Source organism: Myxine glutinosa, chromosome 8, assembly GCF_964187855.1.
Source record: "Myxine glutinosa chromosome 8, kmMyxGlut1.1, whole genome shotgun sequence".
NCBI lineage: Eukaryota > Metazoa > Chordata > Myxini > Myxiniformes > Myxinidae > Myxine > Myxine glutinosa.
This window is the reverse complement of record NC_136268.1, coordinates 117,708,700-117,735,006: the sequence shown is the minus strand read 5'-3', so window position 1 is coordinate 117,735,006 and position 26,307 is coordinate 117,708,700. Positions and strand designations below refer to the sequence as shown.

General features: G+C 48.0%; 1 protein-coding gene across 2 annotated transcripts in view; it reads left to right on the top strand.

Annotated features, from left to right (window-relative positions):
• LOC137432886 (IQCJ-SCHIP1 readthrough transcript protein-like) overlaps nucleotides 1–26,307 on the top strand; it is a 406,244-nt gene that overhangs the window by 258,262 nt on the left and 121,675 nt on the right. For both annotated transcript variants that reach the window (XM_078783701.1, XM_078783702.1), the window contains one exon: nucleotides 4,641–5,033. In XM_078783701.1, the coding sequence (XP_078639827.1) occupies nucleotides 4,641–5,033 (393 nt within the window). The remainder of the gene's footprint in view (nucleotides 1–4,640; nucleotides 5,034–26,307) is intronic.

The window sequence follows — 26,307 nt, the reverse complement described above, 5'->3', positions numbered from 1 at the left end:
TGACCATGAGCGGACCTTACAGATATATCGGGGGACTGGGATGCGGCGTACGTAATATGTAGCTCGTGCCAACGCTCTCTTTCTCTCCCAAACAATGTTTGTATCACAAAGCTCTCTCTCGGCGCAGTCCGTCCAATCAGCGCCTTTCCTCACAATAAGCAGTCCGTGGCGCAGTTCGTTACAATAAGCAGTCCGTGGCGAAGTCTTCATCAGAATGTGCTCGCTGGCCAGACCTCCGCGCAGTCCATAAAAGGGCGTCGCGCTTGCGCTTATATAGCGCTTTGAGATCAATGCGCGCACTTCGAAACCACACCCGCCAGTGAGCTCACCTCAGCCCTGGTTAGTTGGCGAGGGCTCAACGGCTCCGCCCTATACGGCGAGTTGACAGGGCCATGCCTCGATCTTGTGTCCCGCCCCCTTTTTCCTCGGCCTGAGACCGCATGTTCAATGGCGTTTGGAGCGAGCGAACTTCAGCTCAACGCAGCGAACGCTGCTGGCAAGCGGAGACGCGTAATAGAATTGGGAGAGAGAGGTTGGCAAAATGACCAGAATGGATTGGGACCTATTCTTATTTCATTGATGCAACGTAGATTCGACTATTGGGAACACGGCCTTATCTGACACATAATAAGGAAATAACTAAAGTTCCTATGGTGTCCTACGTGTTGCATATGGACTAACTATGGGTGCGACCTTTAACCTTTTAAATGATGGAATATTATTTACAAGATTTACAAAGTGAGGGGTTCTCAAAACCGCAACAATATATTATATTTATATATATATATATATATATATATATATATATATATATATATATATATATATATATATATATATATATATATATATATATATGTATATATATATATATATATGCCATTTGTATATATTTATGCCATATGTATATATTTATGCCATATGTATATATTTATGCCATATATATATATTTATGCTATATATATATATATATATATATATATATATATATATATATATATATATATATATATATATATATATACAGTGAAACCTTGACTTACGAGTTTAATTCGTTCTGTGACCGAGCTCGTAACTCAATTTGCTCGTTTCTCAAATTAAATTTCCCCATTAAAATGCATTGAAATGCTATTAATCCGTTCCAGCCCGCCAAAAACCACACCAATTTTTTTTTTAATATACAGTATATAGAAAAATATCTCGCGCTTTATATTTCACCTGTATGCAGCATACAAGTTGGCAGGATGGCCTGGACTGGAGGTACGCACACTTGACTCTAAACTGTCCAGCCTGGGTTTGAATCCCGACCCAGCTATAACCTGTCATGGGTGAATCACAGGCAGGGTGATTCATCAATGTGTGTACCGCTAAACTGGGCGCCCCGTTTGCGTCCCATTAGTTGTTGGATGTTAAGGATCTCACCGTGTTTTCCACAAAGAGAAGGCGAGCTATCGCCGGCACTCTGAACAAGTTGTGGCCTGGCATGCTCTTCTCCTCTGCCGTTATATACGTCCTCCTCGGCATCTTTTTCCAGAAGAGCCCTGTCTCGTCACAGTTGAAGATTTGCTGGGGGATGTATCGTTCGGCTTCTATCAGTTCGGCAAAAGTTATAATAAAATCTTCAGCTGCCTTCACATCCGAGCTTGCTGCCTCACCATGCCTGACGACGGAGTGAATGCCGGTCCTCTTCTTAAAATTATCAAACCATCCCTGACTGGCTTTGAATGACTCTTCCGATGCATCGTCCGTTGATGTTCCCGCCGTCTGCTGCACCAAATCCCCGTAAATGTCTCGGGCCTTCTCACACATGATGCTCTCGGTCACGGTATCTCCTGCGAGCTGCTTCTCCGTCAACCACACAAACAACAACTTCTCCATCTCTTCATGGATAGAGGTCCGGAGCTTTGAAATAATCGTAATGCCCTTGGCTGGCGTAATAGCCTCTATCGACTCCTTCTGCTTCAAAATCGTACATATCGTAGAAGTACTACGATCGTACTGCCTCACCAAGTCGACAACACGCACACCTCGCTCATGTTTTTCGACGATTGCGTGTTTTATATCCAAGCACATCATCCTCTTCTTCTTCTCAGTACTGCCCTTGGCACTCAATTTCTTAGGACCCATGGTTAAAACTAAGAAATTTTCCAAAATAACCAAAATGCGAAAACAAAGCAGCAGCGATATACGGCAGGGATGCTTGCACGGCAAGATAACCACGTGACCGGAACCCACCTGGTGGCGGGTGGCGTAAGCTCGTAACTCAGATCTCGGCTCGCATCTCAAAGCAAAAAACCGCCCGAGCGACGGCTCGTATCTCGGAAAACTCGTAAGTTGGTGCACTCGTAAGTCAAGGTTTCACTGTATATATATATATATATATATATATATATATATACAAATAATTCACCATTTCTTCAAGAAAATTGTTGAAATAAAAATATATTTTGGGATCTACAATTCTTTCTTTCACTGTTAATATTAGAGAAACTTTGTTTTTGATTCAGAACATAATAAATCCTTTTAAATCAGAAAATATAAAGAAATGGCATTAACAAAATTATTAACAATGTAGACTTGATATTTGGTAGCACAGCCTTTGGACAAAATAACAGCAGTCAAGCACTTCCTATAGCCATGAATGATCTTCCTAAACCTCTCTATTGGCAGTTGGGCCCACTCTTCTTGTGCAAACTTCTCCAGTTCTCCCAGATTTGAAGGGTGCCTTCTCCCAACTGCTGTTTTCAGATCTCCCCACAGGTGTTCAATGGGATTTAGATGTGGACGTATTGTTGGCCACTTCAGAACGGTCCAGCATTTTGTCTTGAACCATTTCTGGGTGCTTTTTAAAGTGTGTTTGGGGTGATTGTCCTGCTGTAAGACCCATGACCTTTGATGGAGACCCAACTTTCAGACACTGGGTTCAACATTGTGCTCCAAAATGACTTGGTCGTCTCCTGATTTCACGATGCCATGCACACATTCAAGGCACCTTGTGCCAGAGGCAGCACAGCAACCCCAAACATCACTGAACCTCCTCCGTCTTTGACTGTAGGGAAGGTGTTATTTTCTTTGAAGGTTTCGTTTTGTTTTCTGTAAACATAGAGATGATGTGCTTTACGAATAAAAACTCTAATTTGGTCTCATCTGTCCACAGGACATTCTCCCAGAAGGATTTTGGCTTGTTCAGGTGTGTTTTGTCAAACTCCAGTTTGGCTTTCTTCTGTCTCTCTCTCAGCAGCAGTGGGGTCCTCCTGTGTCTCCTTTAATTGAGGTGGTGATGGATGGTGCAAGTTGAATCTGTTCGACCTTGTATCTGAAGGTCAGCTTGAATCTGTTTGGCAGTTGATCGAGGTGCTTCCTCCACCATTTGAACAATCCTTCGCTGCAATCTACGATCAAGTTTTCTCCTGTGGCCACGTCCAGGGAGGTTGGCTACAGTGTCATGGGCCTTAAACTTCCTGATAACATTGTGTATGGTAGACACAGAAACATCAAGGTCTCAGGAGATGGACGTTTAGCTTTTAGATTGTCCATGCTTGGCTGCAATCTTGTGTCTGACCTCCTTAGACAATTCTCTGGTTTTTTTCTTTTCTCCATGCTCATTGCGGTACACACAGTGACACAAAACAGCAGAATGACCCCTTTTCTCTTTTCAAACTGGTTGAATGAGTGATTCTTATATTACAGGCACCTGCATCTCACCACGGGTGAGTTCAATTCCAAAGTAAAGGAGAATCACCTGCTTCAAATCTAATAATTTCTAACAACTTTTAAAATTCCAAAGTAAAGGTACCAATAATATTGTCTGGGCCATTTTAGGATTTCTGTGTGGAATAAGCTAAGATTTAGTAATTTTTTCAGCTTTTTTGTTTTGCTCCACTGCAAACGAAAGAAATACATATGTGGATACCAAATTATTTTTTTATTTCAACAATTTTCTGAAAGAAATGGTGAATTATTTGAAACAAGTGCAAGGGTGCCAATATTTTTTTATCCACAACTGTATATATATATATATATATATATATATACGTATATATATATATATATATATATATATATATATATATATATATATATATATATATATAAATAACAGCTGTGCAGAACCATATAACAATATATATATATATATATATATATACATATATATACATATATATACACTGCATGGTGTATATGTGTTCTTTCATAAAGCTTGATCCAGAAATGACCAACTTTCACCGAGCTTAGAATTTAGAATGTCATATGCAACATGGCTTTGAGTCACTTGTTTATACTCTTAGCCGGTAGTTTCTATTCAACCTTCCTGCTCCTTATTTGTAGCATATGTTTTCATAATTTTGAAATTGTTCATTTTGCAGGCAAGACTATTCTTCTGTCAAACATCTTTAAAGTATGGTGAGGATTCTGATATCATAGTGATTCTGTGCATCAGGCATGATTCCTTGCTTGTCCGAGAACGCCTCCTTAAAAGGCCTCTATTCTATTACAACAAACATTGTGATTCTGCTGACTTTGTTGCTGCTTGGTTTTTGTTTTTTAAATCTTGCTTACCTCAGCTTTGTTTATCCTTCCCCTGTTTCTGATACCCACACCCCCATCATTGTTGAAATGATCACTTCCAATCACTTAAGGATTGGCGAGAGGATGGTATGGACCTGAGCAGTGACCCCAGCCTCAGCCAATCCAGCTCAGAGCCATCCTCTTGGAAGGTGACACCGTGCTCCGACTGCAAGACCTCGCCAAGTCTCGATCTTGATGATCTCTCAGATGACTTTTCACCTGCACATCCCCGACCACCTTGGCGCGCTACCCCAGATGGTGGGCGCCGGCCATCAGGACGGTGGTGCCAGGGAAACGGTGTTGCCCGGGAGAGGAATTGTGTATTGCGACCAGGATGCGATAGCACAGATGATGACCCAGAGAGAGACTCTCCCCCTGCAATGGATTGGGCGGCATTGGAAAGGCACCTGGCTGGACTGCAGCGGCAAGAGCAGGAGCAAATTGCAAGCAACCACACACAGCCGGTAGGTGTATTTGTGAGTCACTGGTAGTAATTATGCTTTATTATGAGTGGTGGTACACAGGTGTGGATGCAGTGGATAAAGTTGGCCTTATCTTACGGGCCTCAAAATCTATTGTGCATTTCCACCCTCTGCTGATTTTACAAAAAATACTTTTAACATATTTTTACAAGGTACCATTTTGTCAGTCCGATATTTGGTCATCTGATATGTTTGTCAGTATGATAGATTATTATAATCAAAATAATTTCAGTTTTTTTGATGATGTCATGTCAATTTGTTGAGGTAAATTTCCATATGACGTTTTAACACTCCCACAAATAACTGGAGGATTTGCATCCTTTACCACAAATATGGTCACGTTGAGAAGTTTTGTGATTCAGTCACGAAGACACCTGCTGTTTCAGACGAATTTTGAGCTGAAACAAGATGGCAGCACGCGTATTTGCTAGAGTTCCGCTCACACTTTCAGAAGGAGACCTCATGGACAGTGGACACATTTACTGTTGAAAAAGCAGGTTGTGTGAAATACGGTGATGGTCGATGCGGTTGTGGTCTTAAAATGCAATGCAACAGCAACAGATTTGAATTGTCAATCTGCTCAAGCAACGCTGCATGTACAACGCGGTCACCTCGTCATTTTGCCCGTTTTGCATTCACCCTATTTCTGTGCCATAATCAAGGTCACAGCTATGCAAAACGTCTTGACAAGTCATGCAGTCCTGTGGTCAGGGCCACGATAAATGCTCTTAATGGAGCCATTATTTCTGAATTTGGTATTAATTTTGAAGCTAGACTACAGCTTCAATACTCAGGTGAGAGAAATAACTAACCCTAACCATAACAACCCTAACCGTAACCTTAAAAACGAGTACAGATACATTCAAAGTACACCGCCCCCTTGCCAAATAAATAACATATCCTACAGCGCGCGACATAGCTGCCACCGTGCAGCACATAGAGACATTATTGGGAGAGATATGTACAATAATTGATTGATTAATTGCGTAATTAAACAAATAAATAAATAATCGTAAAATAATTAATTTCTTCATCAATTGGGGAATAGCATACCTGGACCACCAGTGTTTCATCCCGGTGTGTACCCCGATTTAGAATAGGTACACCGTATCCCTGCGCAACGTAAGAGGCGACTAAGGGTTGGCGTCAGGAAGGGCATCCGGCCATAAAAACATTGCCTCAAACAGGGATCCATGATTGTCATGGGGCCCGCAAGGCTAACCCCCACTTTAGAGGGGAAAAATGGCCTTAAAACGATCATTCATTCATTCATTCGTTCAATTGATTAATCAAAAAAACAAACATATCCTTTATAGCCACATGACTTGGTCACTGTCATGTCCGAAATTCACCTTCCTAGCTCAAAAGCTGCCTGAGATATTGCCCAGATGAGAAAGCAACAACAACAACAACATGCATTTTAAGGCCATGTTCCCTGCTAGAGCGGGGGTTAGCCTTGCGGGCCCCATGACAATCTTCTCCATTTTCTGCATCTCCCCTTGTTAACCCCCTTGCACGCATTTCTTCTTCCACCATCTTTAGCCAAGTCTTTCTCGGTCTTCCCCGTCCTCTACTTCCTTCTACATTCATTTCCATCACTCTTTTCAACCAGTCACTTTCATCCTTCCTCAACACATGACCAAACCATCTCAACCTGTTTCTCTTCATAGCATCCATAACAGGCTCTATTCCCATCATCTTTCACAATTAATCATTTGTCTTCCTCTCTCTCAACGATAATCCGCACATCCACCGAACCATTTGCATTTCCACCCTTTCCAGCCTTCGTTGCTGCCCTACGTTCATTACCCATGTCTCGCTCCCATAAATCATAACACTTCTCACACATGTAGCATACACCTTTCCCTTCAGCTTCAACGGCACTCCCCTCCTGAAGGGAAAGGTGTATGCTGCATGTGTGAGAAGTGTTATGATTTATGGGAGCGATCATAAACTGACGATAATTAACTGATAGGACAGAGAGACAGACAGAAGAATGGACGGATATGACCCAATTGCTTAACCCTGCTTTTCGCTTCACATGCGAGGGGTAATAAACTTGGTTTCAGCCAATTTGAGAACTCATTCCCACTTAACCTCTCATCACTACTTATGAAATTAATTATTACAGCAATGAGAAGGAAAATCATTTCCAAGAAAACATTTCCATTTCCAAATTTTCCTTCTAATGTGAAATACAGCTTTAACCTTAAAAAATAATAAAACAAATAAATAAATAAACCATGGTGTAAGCTTCTAGCTGACAATTGCCTACAATGGAAACCAACCTTCGATTAGATGTACAAAGAAAGATCTCCTCATAGCTTTTCCAAAGAAAAACACCTCTCTCGTTCAGTCTCTCGAACTTCTAGGCTTTGCCATTAGCTACGGCCTTCTCTAGGCTGATCATATAGCAACCAGGCCTCCAACATCCTTCCTCCGTGATTAGGGGGTGAGAAAGGTAAAGGAGCGACATACTGATTGGCCACCAGCCGATGAGACCACAGCCAATCAGTGTGGAAGGCGCGAACGAATGATCAACAAGCTACGCACTGGTTGGAGGGCAAGCGCCGGTGACGTAGAAGGGCGCGGAAGGCGAGAAGCAAATGAGGCACTGGGGAGAGGAGGGCTGCCGTCACACCGCGAGTGACAAAACGACTTTCCAATACCTTCATTCCATGCTCCAATAACGTTATCGCTCGATACGAGCCACAGTCCAGAGGGCCACCTTTCCCATTGTATAGACTACAGAGGGACGAGGGTACTCAGTTCCCAATCCACTGGAATGCGGCCTTCTTTCACCACCAGATTACAAATCTCTGTCATTTTCTTCACACCCCAACTTCCTGCTGCCTTCAACATATCTCCCACAACTCCCGTCGGCCCTCCCGCATTTCTACTCTTCATTGCTTTTATTGCTTCCTCAACTTCCTTCTCAGTTATCTTCTCTGCCGGTCCTAAAACTGGGTTACTCTCTATGTTGCCATCTCATTCATTCTCTGTATTCAACAGCATTTCCATATATCTTTTCCATCTTCCTTTAATTCCATCTGGGTCCACAACGATTTGTCCCACTTCATCCTTCAAGCAAATCACCCCCATCACATCACACCTCTCTTTCGCTATCTGCTTTGCAATCCTGAGTACTGCTCTCTGACCCTCTTCCGAATCCAAGCGTTCTCCGAACATTTTCCTTCATGTCTCCTGTGCCTTTGCTACCTCTTTCTTTGCAGCCTTCTTGGCTGCCTTATAACTTTCATTCTCCGCTGTTTCTGCTCCCGTACCCTTCGTCTTCTGCCACTCCTTGAACTTCTTCCTCTTCTCGTCAATCTTCTTTCCAACTTCATCATCCCACCACCATGTTTCCGAGTGCCTCTGTGGTCATTTTGTCCATCCACATACCTCACCAACGGCTCCCAACAGACTTGCTTTCATTGACATCCAACCACTTTCAAGCTCAACCACATCATCCTCTACCCTACTCAGCCTCTCTATTAATGCCTCCCTTACTGTCACCTCTTTCAACCTCCACACCTTCATTCTCGGTTGGTACTTCACCCGCCGAGCTCTCCTCGCACCTTTCACCCTTATGTCGCAGACAACCAAGTGGTGCTGTGAAACAGCCTCCTCCCCCGGGATCACCTTTGTGTCCCGGAGGTGCCCCCTATCTCGCCTACGCACCATCAGGTAGTCAACGGTTGTCGTCGACCCACCTGACGTGTATGTAACAAGCTTATTATCCTCTTTCTGGAACTGAGTATTACAACTCAACAAATCAGCTCCATCAGCAAACTCCAAAATCCTTTCACCTTCTCCATTTCTCACACCATATCCGTAACCCCCATGAACTCCCTCAAAACCATCCATACTCCTTCCCACATGTCCATTTAGGTCTCCTCCTACCACAACAACTTCCTCATCTTTCACGTTTTCCATCAGCTTCTCTATCGCACACCAGAACTTGTCCTTCTCTTCATCGCTCCGACCAACCTGCGGAGCATATCCCGAGATGACGTTCACCAAGAGCTTTCCAATCATCATTTTCACCATCATCAACCTATCACTCACTCTAGCCTCACTCACCACACTGTCTACAAACTCCTCAGAAAACAGGACACCAACACCATTCACGCCCTCCAGGCACCCTTGCCACACAAACTTGTATTTCTGTCCCTGCCTACCCTTCACCATTCTCACACCACTTCCCTTCCATCTCGTCTCTTGCACACAACATATGTCCACTCTTCTTCTGACCAATACTTCCACCACTTCTCCTGATCTCCCTGTCATTGCCCCTACATTCCATGTCCCAAATCTCAGAAACCGATCTCCACTTCGGGCTGTACCCTGCCCATATGTAGTTGTAATTGTCATGGCTCTCTTTTTGAGGCAACGTTTTTATGGCCAGATGCCCTTCCTGACTCCAACCCTCTTAGTCGTCTCTTACGACACGCAGGGATACGGTGTACCTATTCTAATCCAGGGTACACACTGGGAAACGTTTAAAACATGGGAATTCTGGGGGGGTGGGTGTGGGGGGGGGGGGCAACCCAGATGAGAAAGAAAATAAATAAATGCTTAATAATTAAAATACATAAATAATAATCATAAAATAATTAATTTATTAATGAATTGGCTAAAAGCATACCTAAACCACCACCGTTTCACCCGAATGTGTAACTTTTTGAAAATTAATTATTTGAGTAATTAATCAAATAAGTAAATAAATAATAAATTAATTGATTAATCATGAAATCCAAAATACCATTTATAGCCAAATCACTTGGTCATTGTGTCCAAATATCAGCTTCCTAGCTCAAAGGATGGCTGAGATATTGTCCAGACAAACAAACGAACAGACAAACAAGCACTGGGTGGAATGGCACTCAGTACAGCATCCTTTTGACTTCAAAAATAATTGGTGGTTGAATTCAGTGACCTGAGATGCAAACCATCTTCAAAGTAAGTTAATTGCATAAAAATTGACAATTTTAGAAATTTGGCCTATGTTGACCTTTTGGCCTATGTTGACCTAAAAAAAAAGTTGTTGGTTGAATTTAGTTAACTGATATTCAAATCCTATTCAAATTTCAAAGTAATCAGATGAAAATTGTGGATTTTAGAAATTTGAACAAAAGTGGTTGACCTTTGGCCTATGTTGAACTTTTTACCTCAAAAATAAATAGAAATCTGTCAGACCACCAACTCTACCATTTGGTGAAATTTCGTAAAGATAAGTTTAAAATTGTGACCTGTGGGCAAATATAAGTAAGCGGACAAACACACATGCAAAACGGAGTGATCAACATACTTGTAGATCAACATACCAAATAACAAGAAAGACAGAAAGAAACTGGAGTGAAAACTGAGTACTCCCTTTCAGCGGGCGTCATCGCCGGGCCACCTTCGCCGGGCCCTCAAATGTTATTACACCTGATGATATCTATTTAAGGGCCACCTATTATGATATCCACATACATGGCAGAATTTGAACTCTTTGTCCGGCACTTCCTTCGGTGTGCTCTGGATATACCTCGACCCGTCTGTGACCTTACTCCTATCTATCCTCACTCCTCCCACACTACCCTACTGTAATTTCCTCTCAAAAGTTCATTGTTCTGCCAGCAACCTTGCCTCTCCTCTTTCTCTCCCCTCCCTCTCTTTCTCTCTCTTTCTCTCTCTCTTTCTCTATCTCTCTCTCTCTCTCTGTACGTCATTCTATCTCCCTCTCTATTTTACGATTCCCCTTTTTCTAATATCAGCTGTTCAAGGCGTTTACGAGCCTTGGCATTTTGTACAGTTTCTAGCAATGCATTCCTTTGTTCTTTGATTTCTTCACTTCCTCTGCTATCATAGCTGCAAAAGAAAAACCTATTTTTCATAATTTATTTGATTTTTATGCATTGCTGTTTTCACCTGAGATCTAAAACTGAAAAGTAGGTGCATTACAAACTGTGATCAACATTAGACAATGCAAACAAATATTACTCTTGGCTTGCAATAGAGTAAGAGCGAAAGGCAAGAAAATAGACCGAATGATAAAAACAATTACATCAAACAGAGTGCATGAGACAGCCAGTGTGAATGTAAATGAAAGAAAATGAGAACCTGAGTTGATGAACAATGGTAAAGCACAGTTGCTCTCCCTTAGAGGCCAAGAAATTAACTGGGAGCCATTTTAACCTCATCTTGTGCATGTTTCTGTCATGTCAGTTTTTTTTAAATGTCTATCGAACATTTGCCTTCATTTCTACCAGTTTCTCCATTATTTTGTATTACTTTTTACTCTATTTTTCATGAGAGGAGGAAGACCCAGAGAAAAGTTGGAGAGAGAGAGAGTGGAGGAAGAAGGAGAGAGAGAGGACAGGGGGAAGAAAATAAATAGAGAAGAAGAAGAAGGAGGAGGAGGCGGAAGGAGAGTGAGGGGAGAGGGCGGGAGGAGAAATAAAGAAAGGGGAGAGGGGGAAGAGAAAGAGGGGATGCGAGATAGAGAGCGTGAGGAGGAGAGATAAAGAGAGATAGGGTGAGAAGGAGAAAGAGACAGACATGCATACATAGACACAGACACAGAACCATAGGCAAGCAGGGAGAGGCAGCACGGCTTGAGGCGAGTGTTTTAAAAGGTGGTTTCCATGCGTCCGCGGCTCCGACAATCCCGGGCAGCTTGCCTCTCCCCGGGCTCCCTCTCTTCTCCTTTCTCTCCCCTTCGTCCTCTCCCCTCACTGTTCCCTTGCATGGAAACGCCGAGAGGTGGCTGCCTATGCCGGCCTCGATCTCGTGCAGCCCTGAGCCGAAACGACTCCGCGTCCCGAGACAAGGTCAGGAATAGCGGTTACTCGTCCAGATGATGTTCATCACTTTGTCTTTTTCTTTTTCCTTTTCAATGCCTATCTCCATTCCATCCTTGCTTTCTCAGAAACGAATTGTTTACACTGCTGAGCATGCACCCGCCGGCCTCTCTTGATTTGCACCGTCTTGCATCCATCTCCATTTCTCACTCACACCTCAATTGCTTAATGCTTATACATGCATCCTTTGAAGAGGTTGCTTTACATCTTCAATTTGTGGATGCCATATGCAGAGATAGCAAAGGTCCCGTTAACTCGTACGGTGTGCTCTGAGGTTCATAATTCTATCATCAATGCCAAACAATTCAGATAAACTGTTCTCAAGGTTTTGTGCAACTCACAATCTGTTTTTTATTTATTTATCTATTATTATTATTATTATTTGTATACAAGATCGAGGCTCGTGTAAGAGTTTACATTGATCACAAAAAGACAAACTGACATAAACATAAGATAAAGGGAGCGGGAGACATGATGGGGAGAGAGAGGGAAGCACACAAGTACAACAATAGAGAACAGGGACATCGAGAGATCTGTGGGAGGGAGAGGGCTTGGGGGGAGGGTTAGTAGGTATAAAAGCAGGTATAAAACACAAGTACACTGCTATGACTTCCAGGAAAGAAGTCGGAATTTCAAAAAAGGGGATCTGGGGTGAAATTAGCAGGGGTAGAAAAGATCACGGTTTTGGATGGTGGAAGATAAGAGATGGTGGTGAACAGCTGTTTTAAAGACCTGGAGGGAGGAGTGGGATTGAAGGGAGTGGGGGAGTTTGTTCCAGAGGCGGGAAAAAATAAGAGTGAAAGAGTGAAGGTGAGCAGAGAGTCTTGATTTTGGCAGTTTAACCATAAGAGGGTTGCTGGCAGATCTTGTGCGACCTGTAGGAATATTTGGGGGACAGAGCCCAGAGAGAGCTGGGGGGGGCAAGGCCAGAGAGGAGTCGGTAGAAGACAGAAAGACCACCAACCTGCCTGCGGTGAGTGAGTGAAAGGCCCTCAGAATCACCTTCATCGCGGGAGATTCCAATGATTCTGAAAACTTTGGTTTCTACAGCGTGTAGACGAGCTAGGTGTGAGGAAGGAGCACCGGCCCAGAGGGGAGAGCAGTATTCCATTGAGCTGCGGATGAAAGCCTTGTATGTGGTGAGGAGCTCAGGTGTGCCGAGGAAGGACTTCGCACAACAGAGGATGCCCAGTCACTTCACTTATTTTGAGTGGTGGCACTTCTTATCGTATGTGCTGGGTGCAATATGGTTTTCAAGACATGAACAATCCTGATACGAGCGTTTCAGCCACAGAAGGTTTCTGCAAAGCATCAGGCAAATAATGACAGTAATTGACCTGAAAGAGTATATTTATGGCAATAATACATGACGTTTTAATTATCAAACTGCGGAAGCCACCACCTCTTCCTTTTTGTGTCATACAAGGGAAGAAGAAGCACCTGAAGGATAAGGAAGGCCATACAGTGCCTTCAGAAAGTATTCACACCCCTTTACCTTTTCTTTACATTTTTAAAATGGATTAAGTTAAGATTTTTGTTTCTGATCTTCACATAATACCCAATAATTTCAAAAGTCGAATTTATTTTTTAGAATTGTTTTTTTACAAAGTAATTATAAACTAGAACGGCACTCAGTGGAGAGCATACCTCTGCCAGGTGAACAGTTTACGTTTTCTATCCTAGAGTAGACCAGAAAATCACAACACAGAATCACATTTCATCAAAATCATCCGTCCACAACTTTTTGAGATATCCTGCTCTGTATCGTTTTTGGCCTTATCTCCCAATGGTGAAGAATCACTTTAAAAATTCCACGAGCCGGATCCGAATCCAGATCTTCACCAAAATCTAATCATTTTGTCCTTGTGACATATGCTACCTCGCTGCAAAAGTTAGTCCGAATCCGTCCACAACTTTTTTAGATATCTTGTTCACAAATGGACAAACGGACATACAAACAGACAGGCAGAGGTGAAAACATAACATCCATCCACCTTTGGTAGCATAAGCAATGAAAAGCTGAAATGTCTCGAGTCAATAAGTATTCAACCCCTTTGCTATGACACTCCAAACAAATTGAGCTAAGATGCATCCAATTTACTTTGATCGTCCCTGAGATGTATCTACAACTTGAATTGAGTCCACCTGTGGCCAATGCAATTGATTGGGCATGCTTTCGAAAGAAAACCACTTTTCTATATAAGGTCCCAAAGCTGACAGTGCATGTCAGAGTAGAAACTCTACCAGGAAATCCAAGGATCTGTCCGTAGAACTTCGAGGTGGAATTCCTAGAGTGGTCGGAGGGATTTTCGGTCGGAGGGATTTTCGAAGCTCCACACGGTCTCCACGTTTTTCGAAGTTAAGTCTGTTCACAATTGTATTTTGTCGAAACTGTATTTATCTTTCGGTGTGTGAAGTTATTGTGTGCAACTTTGGTTGTTTCTCGGTGTTTATCTTTCATAAATTGATCGTCTGTTTGCCGTGTCGCGAGCAAGGCCTTTGCCGCGTCGCGAACGATCTGAAATCGAAGTTAAGTGATTGTTCCCATTTGTATTTTCGTTAAAACTGTATTTATTTATGGTGTTGTACGTATATTGTGTCCCGACGAAGATTTTTCGTTGCAAATCTTTTATACCTGTATTGAAAATCGTGTTAATTCGTGTCGTGTCTTGAGGCCTTGTACAGTGTGCACTGTACAACCTTGAGGCTTTGTTTTTCTCTCAGTGGTCCGTCGTTTGTGATCCAATAACTTTCGTTCTCTGTATTCCCAGTCTTTTCACCCATAGCCTACTTCCTTGTGTAAATCTCAACTCAAAAAAAAAAACAAAAAAAAAAACACATTTCCTTCTCTGTTCTCATTCGTTTATTCATTCTTATTCGTTCGTTCGTTCTTCGACCACGTGTTTCTCCCCTATTTCCCCAGATAGTTTTCACTCATTAACCTTCAATGTTTACACTTTCCCCTCAAGTTATGTATTCCATCATATTTTATAACACCTTTTTCTTCTTCTTCTTTAAAAGGCTGCTTTCGACTTGCTCACCAAATCAATTCATCCCAAAAAAAATATCCATCTCCTATAGTGCCTTTTTTCTACATTCCCTAAACTCTCCTGCACTCCATCCTCCATCCAGCGTCCTTAAACGTATTTTTAACTCGAAGGTCACAAGAAACTCATTTTGCAATAAATGTTCGTTTCCCATAAATCGTACACTTTCAAAAATCCAATCTCACCCCTCCCCTCCAAATCTTCCCCATAACCCCTCCCCTCCAAATCTTCCCCATCACCCCTCCCCTCCAAATCTTCCCCATCACCCATCCCTTTCAAATCTCCCCCCTTGCCCCCTCCCTCCTAAACTACCCCCTCACCCCTCCCCGCCAAGACGCCCCCTCGCCCCTCCCCTCCTAGACTCCTGCCTCACCCCACCCCTCCAAATCTCCCCCATATCCCATCCCTTTCAAATCCCTCCCCTTGTCCCTTCCCTCCCAAACTCCCCCCTCACCCCTCCCCTTCAAATCTCCCCACCCTCATTGCTTCTCAATTTCCCCCCTCTCACTCCCCCTCCTCAAAGCGTCCTCCCCGCTTCTTCCCCCTTCAAACTCTCACCTCCATCTCCCCCAACCTTCTGCCTCGCTCTTCCCCCTCCTCAAATAACACCTCATTGTGGCTCACCCAATCACCATCAAACCTTTTGTCCGCCCCATCCTTCCCTTTCTCCGAGCTATTCTGAAATCTCTGACACACCTTCAACAGCTCTCCCTACCTCTTCCACCTCTTCCACATCTTACCCTACCCCTCCTCCCCCCTGTTCTGTATCTGATGCTCCCCCTTCCTCTTCATTAACGGTATGGACCTCAAACATCCGGGGCCTTCGTTCAAACTTAACTGATCTCTCCATACAGGTTGCTTCTGTCAAACCAGACGTGATCTGCTTAACAGAAACTTTCCTCCTTTCTGATGTCTCTGATTCCATAGTATCTCTCCCGGGCTACTCCCTCCTCCGGTATGATAGACCTGAGCCTCGTCCTGGAGGCGGGGTTGCTATCTTTATCAAAAACTCTCTTCCTCACTCGCCCTGCACTACACTCTCTCCACCTCTCCCCCAGGAATACCTCTGGCTACGGCTTCCCCTTCGCTCCCACCTCTTGTTCATATGTGTGTTGTACCGTCCACCAAACAGTGATGACTCCATCTACATCTCGCTGTCTGATGATATGGACCAACTTCTATCTACTCATCCCAACTCTCTCTTCCTCATATGTGGTGATTTCAACTGTCATCATGCCAGTTGGCTGGGTGTGGGTACCTCTCTCACCAGCCATGGCTCCTCAGCAAAGGACTTCTGCGACTCACTGGGACTGACACAATCTGTCAATTTCCCGACCCGGATCTCAGTCAACGGAACATCTTCTCTTCTGGACTTGGTTATGACTAACTTCCCTGAAAATGTCTGCTGCTCTTCTTCTGCTCCGATCGGATCATCTGATCATGTCCTTGTTAAAGTGGACATCTCTCTGACCATCCTCAGGGAGCCTGCTCAACGTCGACGAGTCTGGCATTTCACTCAGGCCAACTGGCACGGTCTTCAAGCAGCCATCAATCATCTGGACTGGTCTCCCATCTCTACCACCTCTGACATCAACTCATCCTGGGAATTCTTCCAAAGTAAATTGCTCTCTCTCATGCACAGATTTATCCCATCTCGTCTTCAGTTGTCATACCCTTCCTCCCGTCCATGGTACACGGAATCTTGTGGTGAGGCTGTTGCCCAGAAACAACTTGCCTTCGTCTCCTGGAAAGCAAATCCAACGGAAGGAAATCTCATTTCCTTTCACAAAGCCCGAAACAAGTGTGTGTCCACCCTCAGGAGAGCCAGGAAACAATATCTCTCCGTTCTCAAGACCGAACTCTCTTATCTGTCTCCCTCTTCCAAATCCTGGTGGCGTCTGGTCAAATCCGTTTCTGGTGTTTGTTCCCCCTCCATCCCCTCCCTTACCTCAAACGGCTACACAGCTGACTCCGCACGTGAAAAAGCTGAATGCCTCAACTCTGTGTTTGCCTCTAAATCTTGTGTCCCAAACCCATCCCTCTCTGTACCCACCATACCCAGTCGTACCCTGCTGCTCCTGGACTCCGTGTCCTTTCCTCCTGACAAGGTGGAAAAGTTTCTGTCAACCCTCGACTCTGATTCTGCAACTGGACCCGACGGCATCAGCCCACGGGTCCTAAAATCCTGCTCTGCTGCTCTATCTCACCCTCTCTCTGTTCTCTTCACCCTCTCTTTTGCTCAAGGTCAACTGCCATCTGCTTGGAAATGAGCCAACATCACCGCTTTGCACAAAAAAGGTGCAAAAACAGATCCTAGCAACTACAGACCAATCAGCCTTCTCCCAATTATCAGCAAAGTCATGGAATCCATCATTGCTTCGGATATGAAATCTTTCCTCTTCTCCAATGGCTTGATCTCTGATCATCAATTTGGTTTCAGACCAGGTCACTCTACTCTGGACATGCTGCTTCTGCTGTCTCAACAATGGATGGAGGTCCTCAATGCCAAACAGGAAATTAGAGCTGTCTCCCTAGACATATCACGTGCCTTTGACACGGTCTGGCACCCTGCTCTGCTCACCAAACTCTCCTCCTTTGGTATCCATGGAAATCTCCACGCATGGCTGGCGGACTTCCTCTCTAGTCGTCGTCAACGTGTGGCCCTGAATGGGTTTCTCTCATCTCCTCTTCCTGTTCAGGCTGGAGTTCCCCAAGGCAGTGTTCTGGGCCCCGTGCTTTTTCTGGTCTTCATCAATGATCTCTCTGACTCTCTCGAAAATCCTCTCTATCTCTTTGCTGATGACTCCACTCTCTGCCGCTCCATTCCTCTTCCCTCAGATCGGCAGTCTGCTGCCTCCTCACTCTCTGAAGACCTGGACAAAATCACAGACTGGTCAAACAAGTGGAACATGTCTTTCAATCCTGCCAAATCTCACTCTCTTACTATGTCTCTCCGAAAAGATCGACTGGACAACCCTCCCATCTACTTTCTCAACAATCCTCTCCAAGAAGTTCTGTCGCTCAAGATTTTGGGTCTCACTATCTGCCATGATCTTTCTTGGGAAAACCACATTTCCAAGCTGGCCTCCAAAGCCAGTCGCCGACTGGGCATCCTCCGTCGTGCGAAGTCCTTCCTCGGCACACCTGAGCTCCTCACCACATACAAGGCTTTCATCCGCAGCTCAATGGAATACTGTTCTCCCCTATGGGCCGGTGCTCCTGCCTCACACCTAGCTCGGCTTCACGCTGTTGAAACCAAAGCTTTCAGAATTATTGGAATCTCCCGCGATGAAGCTATCTCTGAGGGCCTTTCACTCACTCACCGCAGGCAGGTAGGTGGTCTTTCTGTCTTCTACCGACTCCTCTCCGGCCTTGCACCCCCAGCTCTCTCTGTGCTCTGTCCCCCAAATATTCCTACAGGTCGCACAAGATCTGCCAGCAACCCTCTGATGGTTAAACTGCCGAAATCTCGGCTCTCTGCTCACCTTCACTCTTTCATTCCTCTTTTCTCCCGCCTCTGGAACAAACTCCCTCACGCCCTTCAATCCCACTCCTCCCTCCAGGTCTTTAAAACAGCTGTTCACCACCATCTCTTATCTTCCCCCATCCAAAACCTTGATCTTTTCTACCCCCGCTAATTCACCCCAGATCCACCTTGTTTGAAATTCCAACTTCTTTCCTGGAAGTCCTGGCAGTGTCCATATGTTTTATACCTCTCCCACCGCCCCCTTCCCATGCCCCCCCCCCCCCAAAGCCCTCGCCCTCTCTCAGATCTCTCGATGTCTCCATGTCTCTCGGTCCCTGCTCTCAAATGTTGTGTTTGTGTCCTTCCCCCTCTCTCCCCACATCTTGTCTACCGCTCCCGATGTTATATGTTTTATGTGTCGGTTTGTCTTTCTGTGTGATTAATGTTCGCTCTTTCACGAGCCTCGATCTTGTATACAAAAAACAAAAAACAAAAAACAAAAAAAAAAATTGTGAGAAGGCATAGATCTTGGGAAGGGTATAAAGCAATTTCTAGAGTGTTGAAAGTTCCCAAGAGCACAGTGAGCTGTCATTAGGCAATGGAAAGAATATGGAACTTCCCAGACTCATCCTAGAGCTGGCCGTCTGACCAAACTGAGCAACCTGGCAAGCAGGTGACTAAATGCCCAATCACAACTCTGACAGAACTAAAGAGTTCCTTGCCTGAGATTGGAGAACCTGCCCGAGGGACAACAGTCTCTGCAGCACTTCACAAATCTAGGCTTCATGGGAGAGTAGCCAGACAGAAGCCATTCCTGAGAAAAGGGAACTTGACAGCATGCCTGGAGTTTGCAAAAAAAACTCTTGAAAGAATCTGTGAGCATGAGGCATAAGGTTATGTGGTCTGACGAGATGAAAATTGAACTCCTTGTATTGGGCTGAATGCAAAGCACTATGTCTGGTGGAAACTGAGCACAGCTCATCGCCCACTAATACAATCCCTACCATGAAGCATGGTGCTGGCAGCATCATGCTATGGGGATGCTTTTCAGTGGCAGAGGCTGGGAGAATTGTAGGGGTGGAGGGAACAATGAATGGAGCCAAATACAGGCAAATCCTTGATGAGAACCTGCTTCAGAGTGCAATAGACCTTAGACTGTGGCAAAGATTTACATTCCAGTAGGACAATGACCCCTATCATACAGCCAAAGCAACACTGGAATGGCTTCAAAATAAGAACGTGAAAGTCCTTGAGCGGCCCAGCCAAATCCCAGACTTGAATCCCATTGAGAATTTGTGAAAAGACTCGACGATTGCTGTTCACTGACTCCCCATACAACTTCACAGAGCTTCAGCAAATCTGCAAGGATTAATGGGAGAAACTCCCCAAATCCAGATGTTCAAAGCTGATACAGACACACACAAGAAGACTCGAAGCTGTAATTGCTGCCAAAGGCGCTTCTCCAAAGTATTGACTCAGGGGATTGTATACTTATGTAAATTAGATATTTCTGTATTTCATTTTTTATCATTTTGTTCAAAAAAATATTTTTTAAATGGCACTTTGACATTATGTGGTATTTATGTGTAGATCTGTGACAAAAACAAAATCTCTATTCAATCCCTTTTTAACTCAGGCTGTAACACAACAAAATGTGAAAAGGTCAAGGGGTATGAATACTTCCTGAAGGCATCGCATAACAGAGGGAGTAGGTGACAATGGGTGGTGAGAGAGGGAGAAGCACAACACCAGTAAGGAATAGGGACATCAGGAGATCTGTGGAAGGTATATGGCTAGGATGGAGTACACGGGATAAACAAGATGGGCACTTCAGGGAATTTCAGGAGGTTGAAACAGATATTGCATCATCACAGATCATGGGTTGCAAACTGTTTGGTTTAAAAGGTTTGTTTGTCCCATTAAATTCTGGCCAATAAATGCTGCATTTGTTGAAGACAAAATAGAACAATGGAGTGATGAGGATGGATACAGAAGGAAACTTCTTCCATCTCTACCCTTTCTCCACCCTCCTCCTCCCAGCCTCTCTCTCTCTCCCTCCTGCCTCTATCTCTTTTTCCCGCTCCCCACTCATTACCCCTTCCCACTCTCAACCACTCCCCTCTTTCCCAGTCAATTCTCTCTCCCCCACTCACCTCTCTCCCCTTCCGTTTTCTCCCCCATTCCTCTCACTCCCCCACTCTCCTCTCCCACCACTCCACTCTCACCCCACTCTACTCCATACTTTCTCCCTCTCCTCTCTCTTCCCCACCCCCTTTTCTCCCCCTCTCTCGATATGTCTATCATTTTGAGTAGATGCTCGAAATTTTAATGGGTTACGTTCAGTCCATCAATAATTAAATTAAAGTTTATGTTGGACCTCTTTGAAGTTTATTATCAAACGTTATTTTAGGTAAAAATGCTAAATGTAGGTTTTTCTTTAATTAAATAATCACCTTGCACTGTAACCTTTGTACAAAGACTTTCAGCATAGGATATTGTCATTAACAACACTGACATGGTTTGTTCAACTGGATAATAAGCCTCATACTCTGTCACAGAGTGTCAGTGCTGCTGAAGCAGCTCCTTGAGCAAGGGTTATATTGGGGGGTTTGCCATTGCCTTCCCAGGTGTAGTTTGGGCAGGAATTTTTAATTTGGCCACGATGCCGCCGATAGCATGCCCACTCTTTGCGAAGGACTCCATGGGGATATTTAATGCCCACCAACTAATATATCAGTAGATAGGAAATCCCCGGAAAGACAGTTTATAGCTGGGTCGGGATTCGAGCCCAGGCTAGACGTTGTACATACCTCTATAGTCGAGACCATCCTGGAAGCCCAGGTCGTGTTAACGCATTGTTAAACAAACCGCAAGTCCTTGTATTTATACATTTTAAATGTATCTGTTTGGTATAATGTTCTTCTTCTGGTTAAATGGTGAGCTTTGCCTGTAAGCTGAGCTTTTCAAACGCAGGGTGGGAAGCGGCTGCCGGAAACAGGAGATGGCCGAATGTACAAATTCAGAAGCGCACGGACAGAAACCACACTTCACATGATATAACAGATATCCTTTTAATAATCAGAACGTTAAACGTGTATAAGGAGGAAGGAAACGTGTATAACGTGTATATCATGAGGCCACGCCTACCCCTCGGGCGTGGCCTCCGCCCACTTGGTGCGCGGAATGATGTCACCACGCCAGTGGGCTTTTGTATCCGCCACACGCGCCCCCCCAGAATTCCCGCGCACCTGGAGGGCCAGTTTGCGGGTCAGACGAATGACCCGGCCGAAGCGCCCCCTGGCGATCGGCGGCGTCCGGGGTGCAGGGATGCCAGGTGGGATGCCCCTGGCTGCCCCTGGGATGGGTGCAGGACCGGGGGGCGGCGGGGCGGCGGGGCTGGGCGGTGCCGGGGGTCCGCCCGCAGGGGGGTGGCCCCGACGTGGGGGTCGGGCCACTGGTCGGGCCACTGGCGGTGGATGGATGGTCGAGGTGGGCCGGCTTGAGGCGGTCTACCGAAACGCGGTCAGGAGTACCGCCGATGTCCAGGGTGAAGTGCTTCGCCCCGGTCTCCAGCACGCGGAAAGGCCCGTCGTACGGGGGCCGCAGTGGTGTCCGGTGGGCATCGTGGCGGACGAAGACGTACTCCGCCGTGCGAAGCTCCGGGGCGACGTGCGTCGGTGGGTGCCCGTGGCATGCCGTTGGCACCGGGGCGAACCTCTGGGCGGTCTCTTGCAGAGCGGAGCGCTGCTGTGCCGCGGACCATGGTGCCGTGGAGTCAGGGAGGAACTCGCCCGGCACCCGCAGCGGTTGCCCGAAGACCAACTCCGCCGCGGATGCGCACAGGTCCTCCTTGGGCACCGTCCGGAGGCCCAGCAGGACCCAGGGGAGCCTGTCGACCCAGCCGCCGTCGCGGAGGGTGGCCCGGAGCGCGGCATTCAATGAGCGGTGAAATCGCTCACACAGGCCGTTAGCCTGGGGGTGGTAGGCCGTGGTTCGGTGCAGCCGGACCCCGAGCCCCTGCGCGACCGCCCCCCAGAGCTCCGAGGTGAACTGGGGGCCGCGGTCGGACGAGATCTCTGAGGGGGCGCCGAACCGGGCGACCCAGGTGGCGATGAAAGCCTGCGCGACATCGGCCGCCATTGTCGACGCCAAGGGCACGGCCTCCGGCCACCGGGTGGTGCGGTCCACCATGGTGAGGACGTAGGTGAAACCCCGCGAGGGGGGCAGAGGTCCCACCAGGTCCACGTGGACGTGGTCAAACCGGCGTTCCGGCACCGTGAACGGGGCCAACGGGGCCTGGGTGTGCCGGAGCACCTTGGCGCGCTGGCACGCGAGGCACGTCCTGGCCCAGCCGCGGACGGCCTTCCGGAGGCCATGCCAGGCGAACTTGTCGGCGATCAGCCTTTGGGAGGCCCTCGCGCCCGGGTGGGACAGGCCGTGGATGGCGTCAAACACCTGGCGCTGCCAGCCCGCGGGCACGATGGGGCGAGGACGCCCGAGGGAGACGTCGCACAAGAGGGCCGCGCCCGCGCCGTCGAACGCCACCTCGGTGACGCGGAGGCCCGTGATGGCGGTCCGCAAGGCCTGGACGTCGGGGTCAGCGGCCTGGTCCGCTGCCATCCGGGCATAGTCGATGCCGAGGTGGACTGCGTGGGCGACGGCCCGGGAAAGGCAATCCGCCACCGGGTTGTCCTTCCCCGCGACATGCTGGATGTCCGTCGTGTACTCGGACACGGCCGAGAGGTGACGCTGCTGCCAGGCCGACCACGGCTCGGTGACCTTGCCCATCGCGAAGATCAGAGCTTGTGGTCGACGAAGGCAGTGAACGCACGGCCCTCGAGCAGATGGCGGAAGTGCCTGACCGCCAAGTGAAGCCCGAGCAACTCGCGGTCGAAGGTACTGTAACGGCGTTCGGGCGGGCGAAGCTGCCGGCTAAAGAACGCCAGCGGTTGCCAAGCTCCACGCACCCATTGCTCGTGCACCGCGCCCACCGCGTAGTCCAAGGCATCGGTGGTGAGGGCGATCGGTGCATCGGGCGCCGGGTGCGCGAGCATGGTGGCGTTAGCCAAGGCAAGCTTCGCGCCCGTGAATGCCGTGTCCATCTGCTCGGTCCAGGTAACGTCGCCTTTGCCCGGCTTACCTCGGAGAGCTTCGTGCAGGGGGCGCAGGAGCTGGGCGATACGGGGCAGGAACCGATGGTAAAAGTTCACCATGCCCAGGAACTCCTGCAGCCCTCTGATCGTGCGGGGGCGCGGAAACCCCTTCACCGCCTCCACCTTGGCCGGCAGGGGGACGGCTCCGTGCCTGGTGACACGGTGCCCCAGAAAATCGATTATGGTGGCGCCGAACTGGCACTTTGCGGGGTTCACAATCAGGCCATGCTGGCCCAGGCGTTCGAAGAGCGTGCGGAGGTGGCGTAGGTGCTCTTTGCGGGACGCGCTGGCGACGAGGATATCGTCCAGGTAGACGTAGACAAAATCCAAGTCACGCAGGACGCTGTCCATCAGTCGCTGGAACGCCTGAGCCACATTCTTCAGACCGAAGGGCATGCGCAGGAACTCGAAGTCCGAATGGCGTGATGACCGCCGTCTTCGGGACGTCCTCCGGCCTGACGGGGACCTGATGGTAGCCGCGTATGAGGTCCACCTTCGAGAAGAAGGACATGCCCGCCAAACGGGCGGAAAAGTCCTGAATGTGGGGGACGGGGTAGCGGTCGGGAGTCGTGGCGTCATTGAGACGGCGATAGTCCCTGCACGGTCGCCATCCCCCGCCGGGCTTCGGCACGATGTGCAGCGGTGACGGCCAAGCGCTCTCTGAGCGCCGAACGATGCCGAGTCGCTCCAGGGTAGCGAACACCGCTTTTGCCACCACCAGCTTCGTCGGCTCGAGGCGGCGTGCCCGGGCGTAGACCGGTGGCCCGACAGTGGGGATGTGATGGGCCACCCCGTGCTTGACGGCCCCCGCCGAGAAGGTGGGCCGCGTGAGGGCCGGGAAGCCGGCGAGGAGGCGGGTGAATGCGTCCGCTGCCGGAAGCGTACAGACCAACGTGGCCGGAACCGAACCGTTCGGCAAGCCGCTTGGCAAGCCGCTCGTTGAGCTGGGCAACGCACAAGCGAGCGAGCTGAACGTCTCGGCCTGGACAAGACGTCTGCGCTTGACGTCGACCAGGAGCCCATTAGCGCACAGGAAGTCCGCGCCAAGCAGTGCCATTGGCACGTCGGCGGTGACGAACGTCCATCGGAAAACCTGCCCTCCGAACCGCAGAGAGAGGCAGCGTTTTCCGTACATACGGATGGGCGTCCCGTTCGCGGCAAGCAGCGCGGGGCCCCCACCCGCGGCGTGCTTGTCTGACGTGCCGGCGGGAACGACACTCACCTGCGCTCCCGTGTCGCACAGGTAACGGCGCCCGGAGAAGGTGTCCGTTATGAACAGCAGGCTGCTCGAACGGCCGGCGCTCATCGCCACTATTGAGCGCCGGCCCAGGCGTTTCCCGACCTGTTGAAGGAGCATGGCGGATGACACTGCCGAGCTTCGTGGCCGAACTTGGCGTGGAACCAGCACCAGGTGGTGGAGCTGGAGGAGCGCGGCTGGCTGCGCCAGGCCGGTGGAGTTGGCGGGTTTCCCCGCGGTGGCGTTTTTCGCCGCGGCGGTGGGCGGGGCGTGGCGGCGGTCACGAGGTGCGTATCAGCATGCTGCGTATGCTGTATAAGCTGATGCTGTGGATCAGCAGCATCAGCAGCAGCATCAGCAGCATCAGCAGCAGCATCAGCAGCATCAGCCACGAGGGCCGTGACGGCCACGCCGACTCTCGCCCGCGTGTCCGAAGCGGCGAAGTACTTGTCCGCCTCGGCTGCCAATGCACAGGGTTCCGTTAGCCCGGTCCCGGCCAACGCGAGGCGAACCTGCGCTGGAAGTTGGCGACGGAAAAGCGCCCGGAATAGAGACCCGGGGGCTTCGTCGCCCAACAGTGACAGCATATGGTCCATTCGGACCGACGGGCGCGTGTCACCGAGCTCGGGGAGATCCAGGAGGCGGTCGGCCCGTGCGTCGTCCGTGAGGCCGAACGTGGCTAGGAGTAGCTGCTTGAGTGCCTCGTACTTGTGGCCGTCCGGTGGGTGGCGAAGGACGGACACAACTCGAGCGGCCGTGCTGGGCCCGAGGGAGGCGACGACGTGGCAATAGCGCGTGTCATCGCCGGTGAGGCTCCGAAGCTGAAATTGGGCTTCGGCCTGGACGAACCAGACTTCGGCCTGAGCCTCCCAAAATTCGGGAAGTTTGATGAAGTTGGCCATGGCAATGGCGTCGCGTGTGGAAGGATTGCTCCGGCAGATCCAACGTCAAGGGGGTCACCAGTAAAGCGCGGCGTTACGCGCGCTGCTTGCGAGCAAGGAGGAAGCGGACAAGCGGTAACTTATAAGCGTCTTTATTTCAGGAGCTCACTGTAACACTGGCGCGCTCCGGGCTGCGCGCCCGGTGTATATCATGAGGCCACGCCTACCCCTCGGGCGTGGCCACCGCCCACTTGGTGCGCGGAATGATGTCACCACGCCAGTGGGCTTTTGTGTCCGCCACAACGTCTTATTTGTTATCCATAGAAATTCCCACTGTGACTGGCTGAAGACCCACCAATTGGTGATACTCCCTTTCAATTGTTTGATGGTCATGGATATTAGGCCATAAAACCACAGGTTTCATGGTGTCACGCTGTGCACATGCTTACACTAGCTCTTGATTGTTAAACTCTTCCAATTTACTTCATTCAAAACTTTTGATTGCAAACAGGGCTAGACATTTGGACAATCAGGGAGAGTTTTCTAAAGTCCTCCTTTTATGTTATCGTCTTAATAACGTTTGATCACGAACAAATGTTGCACATCAGGAACACAAAATCTCAA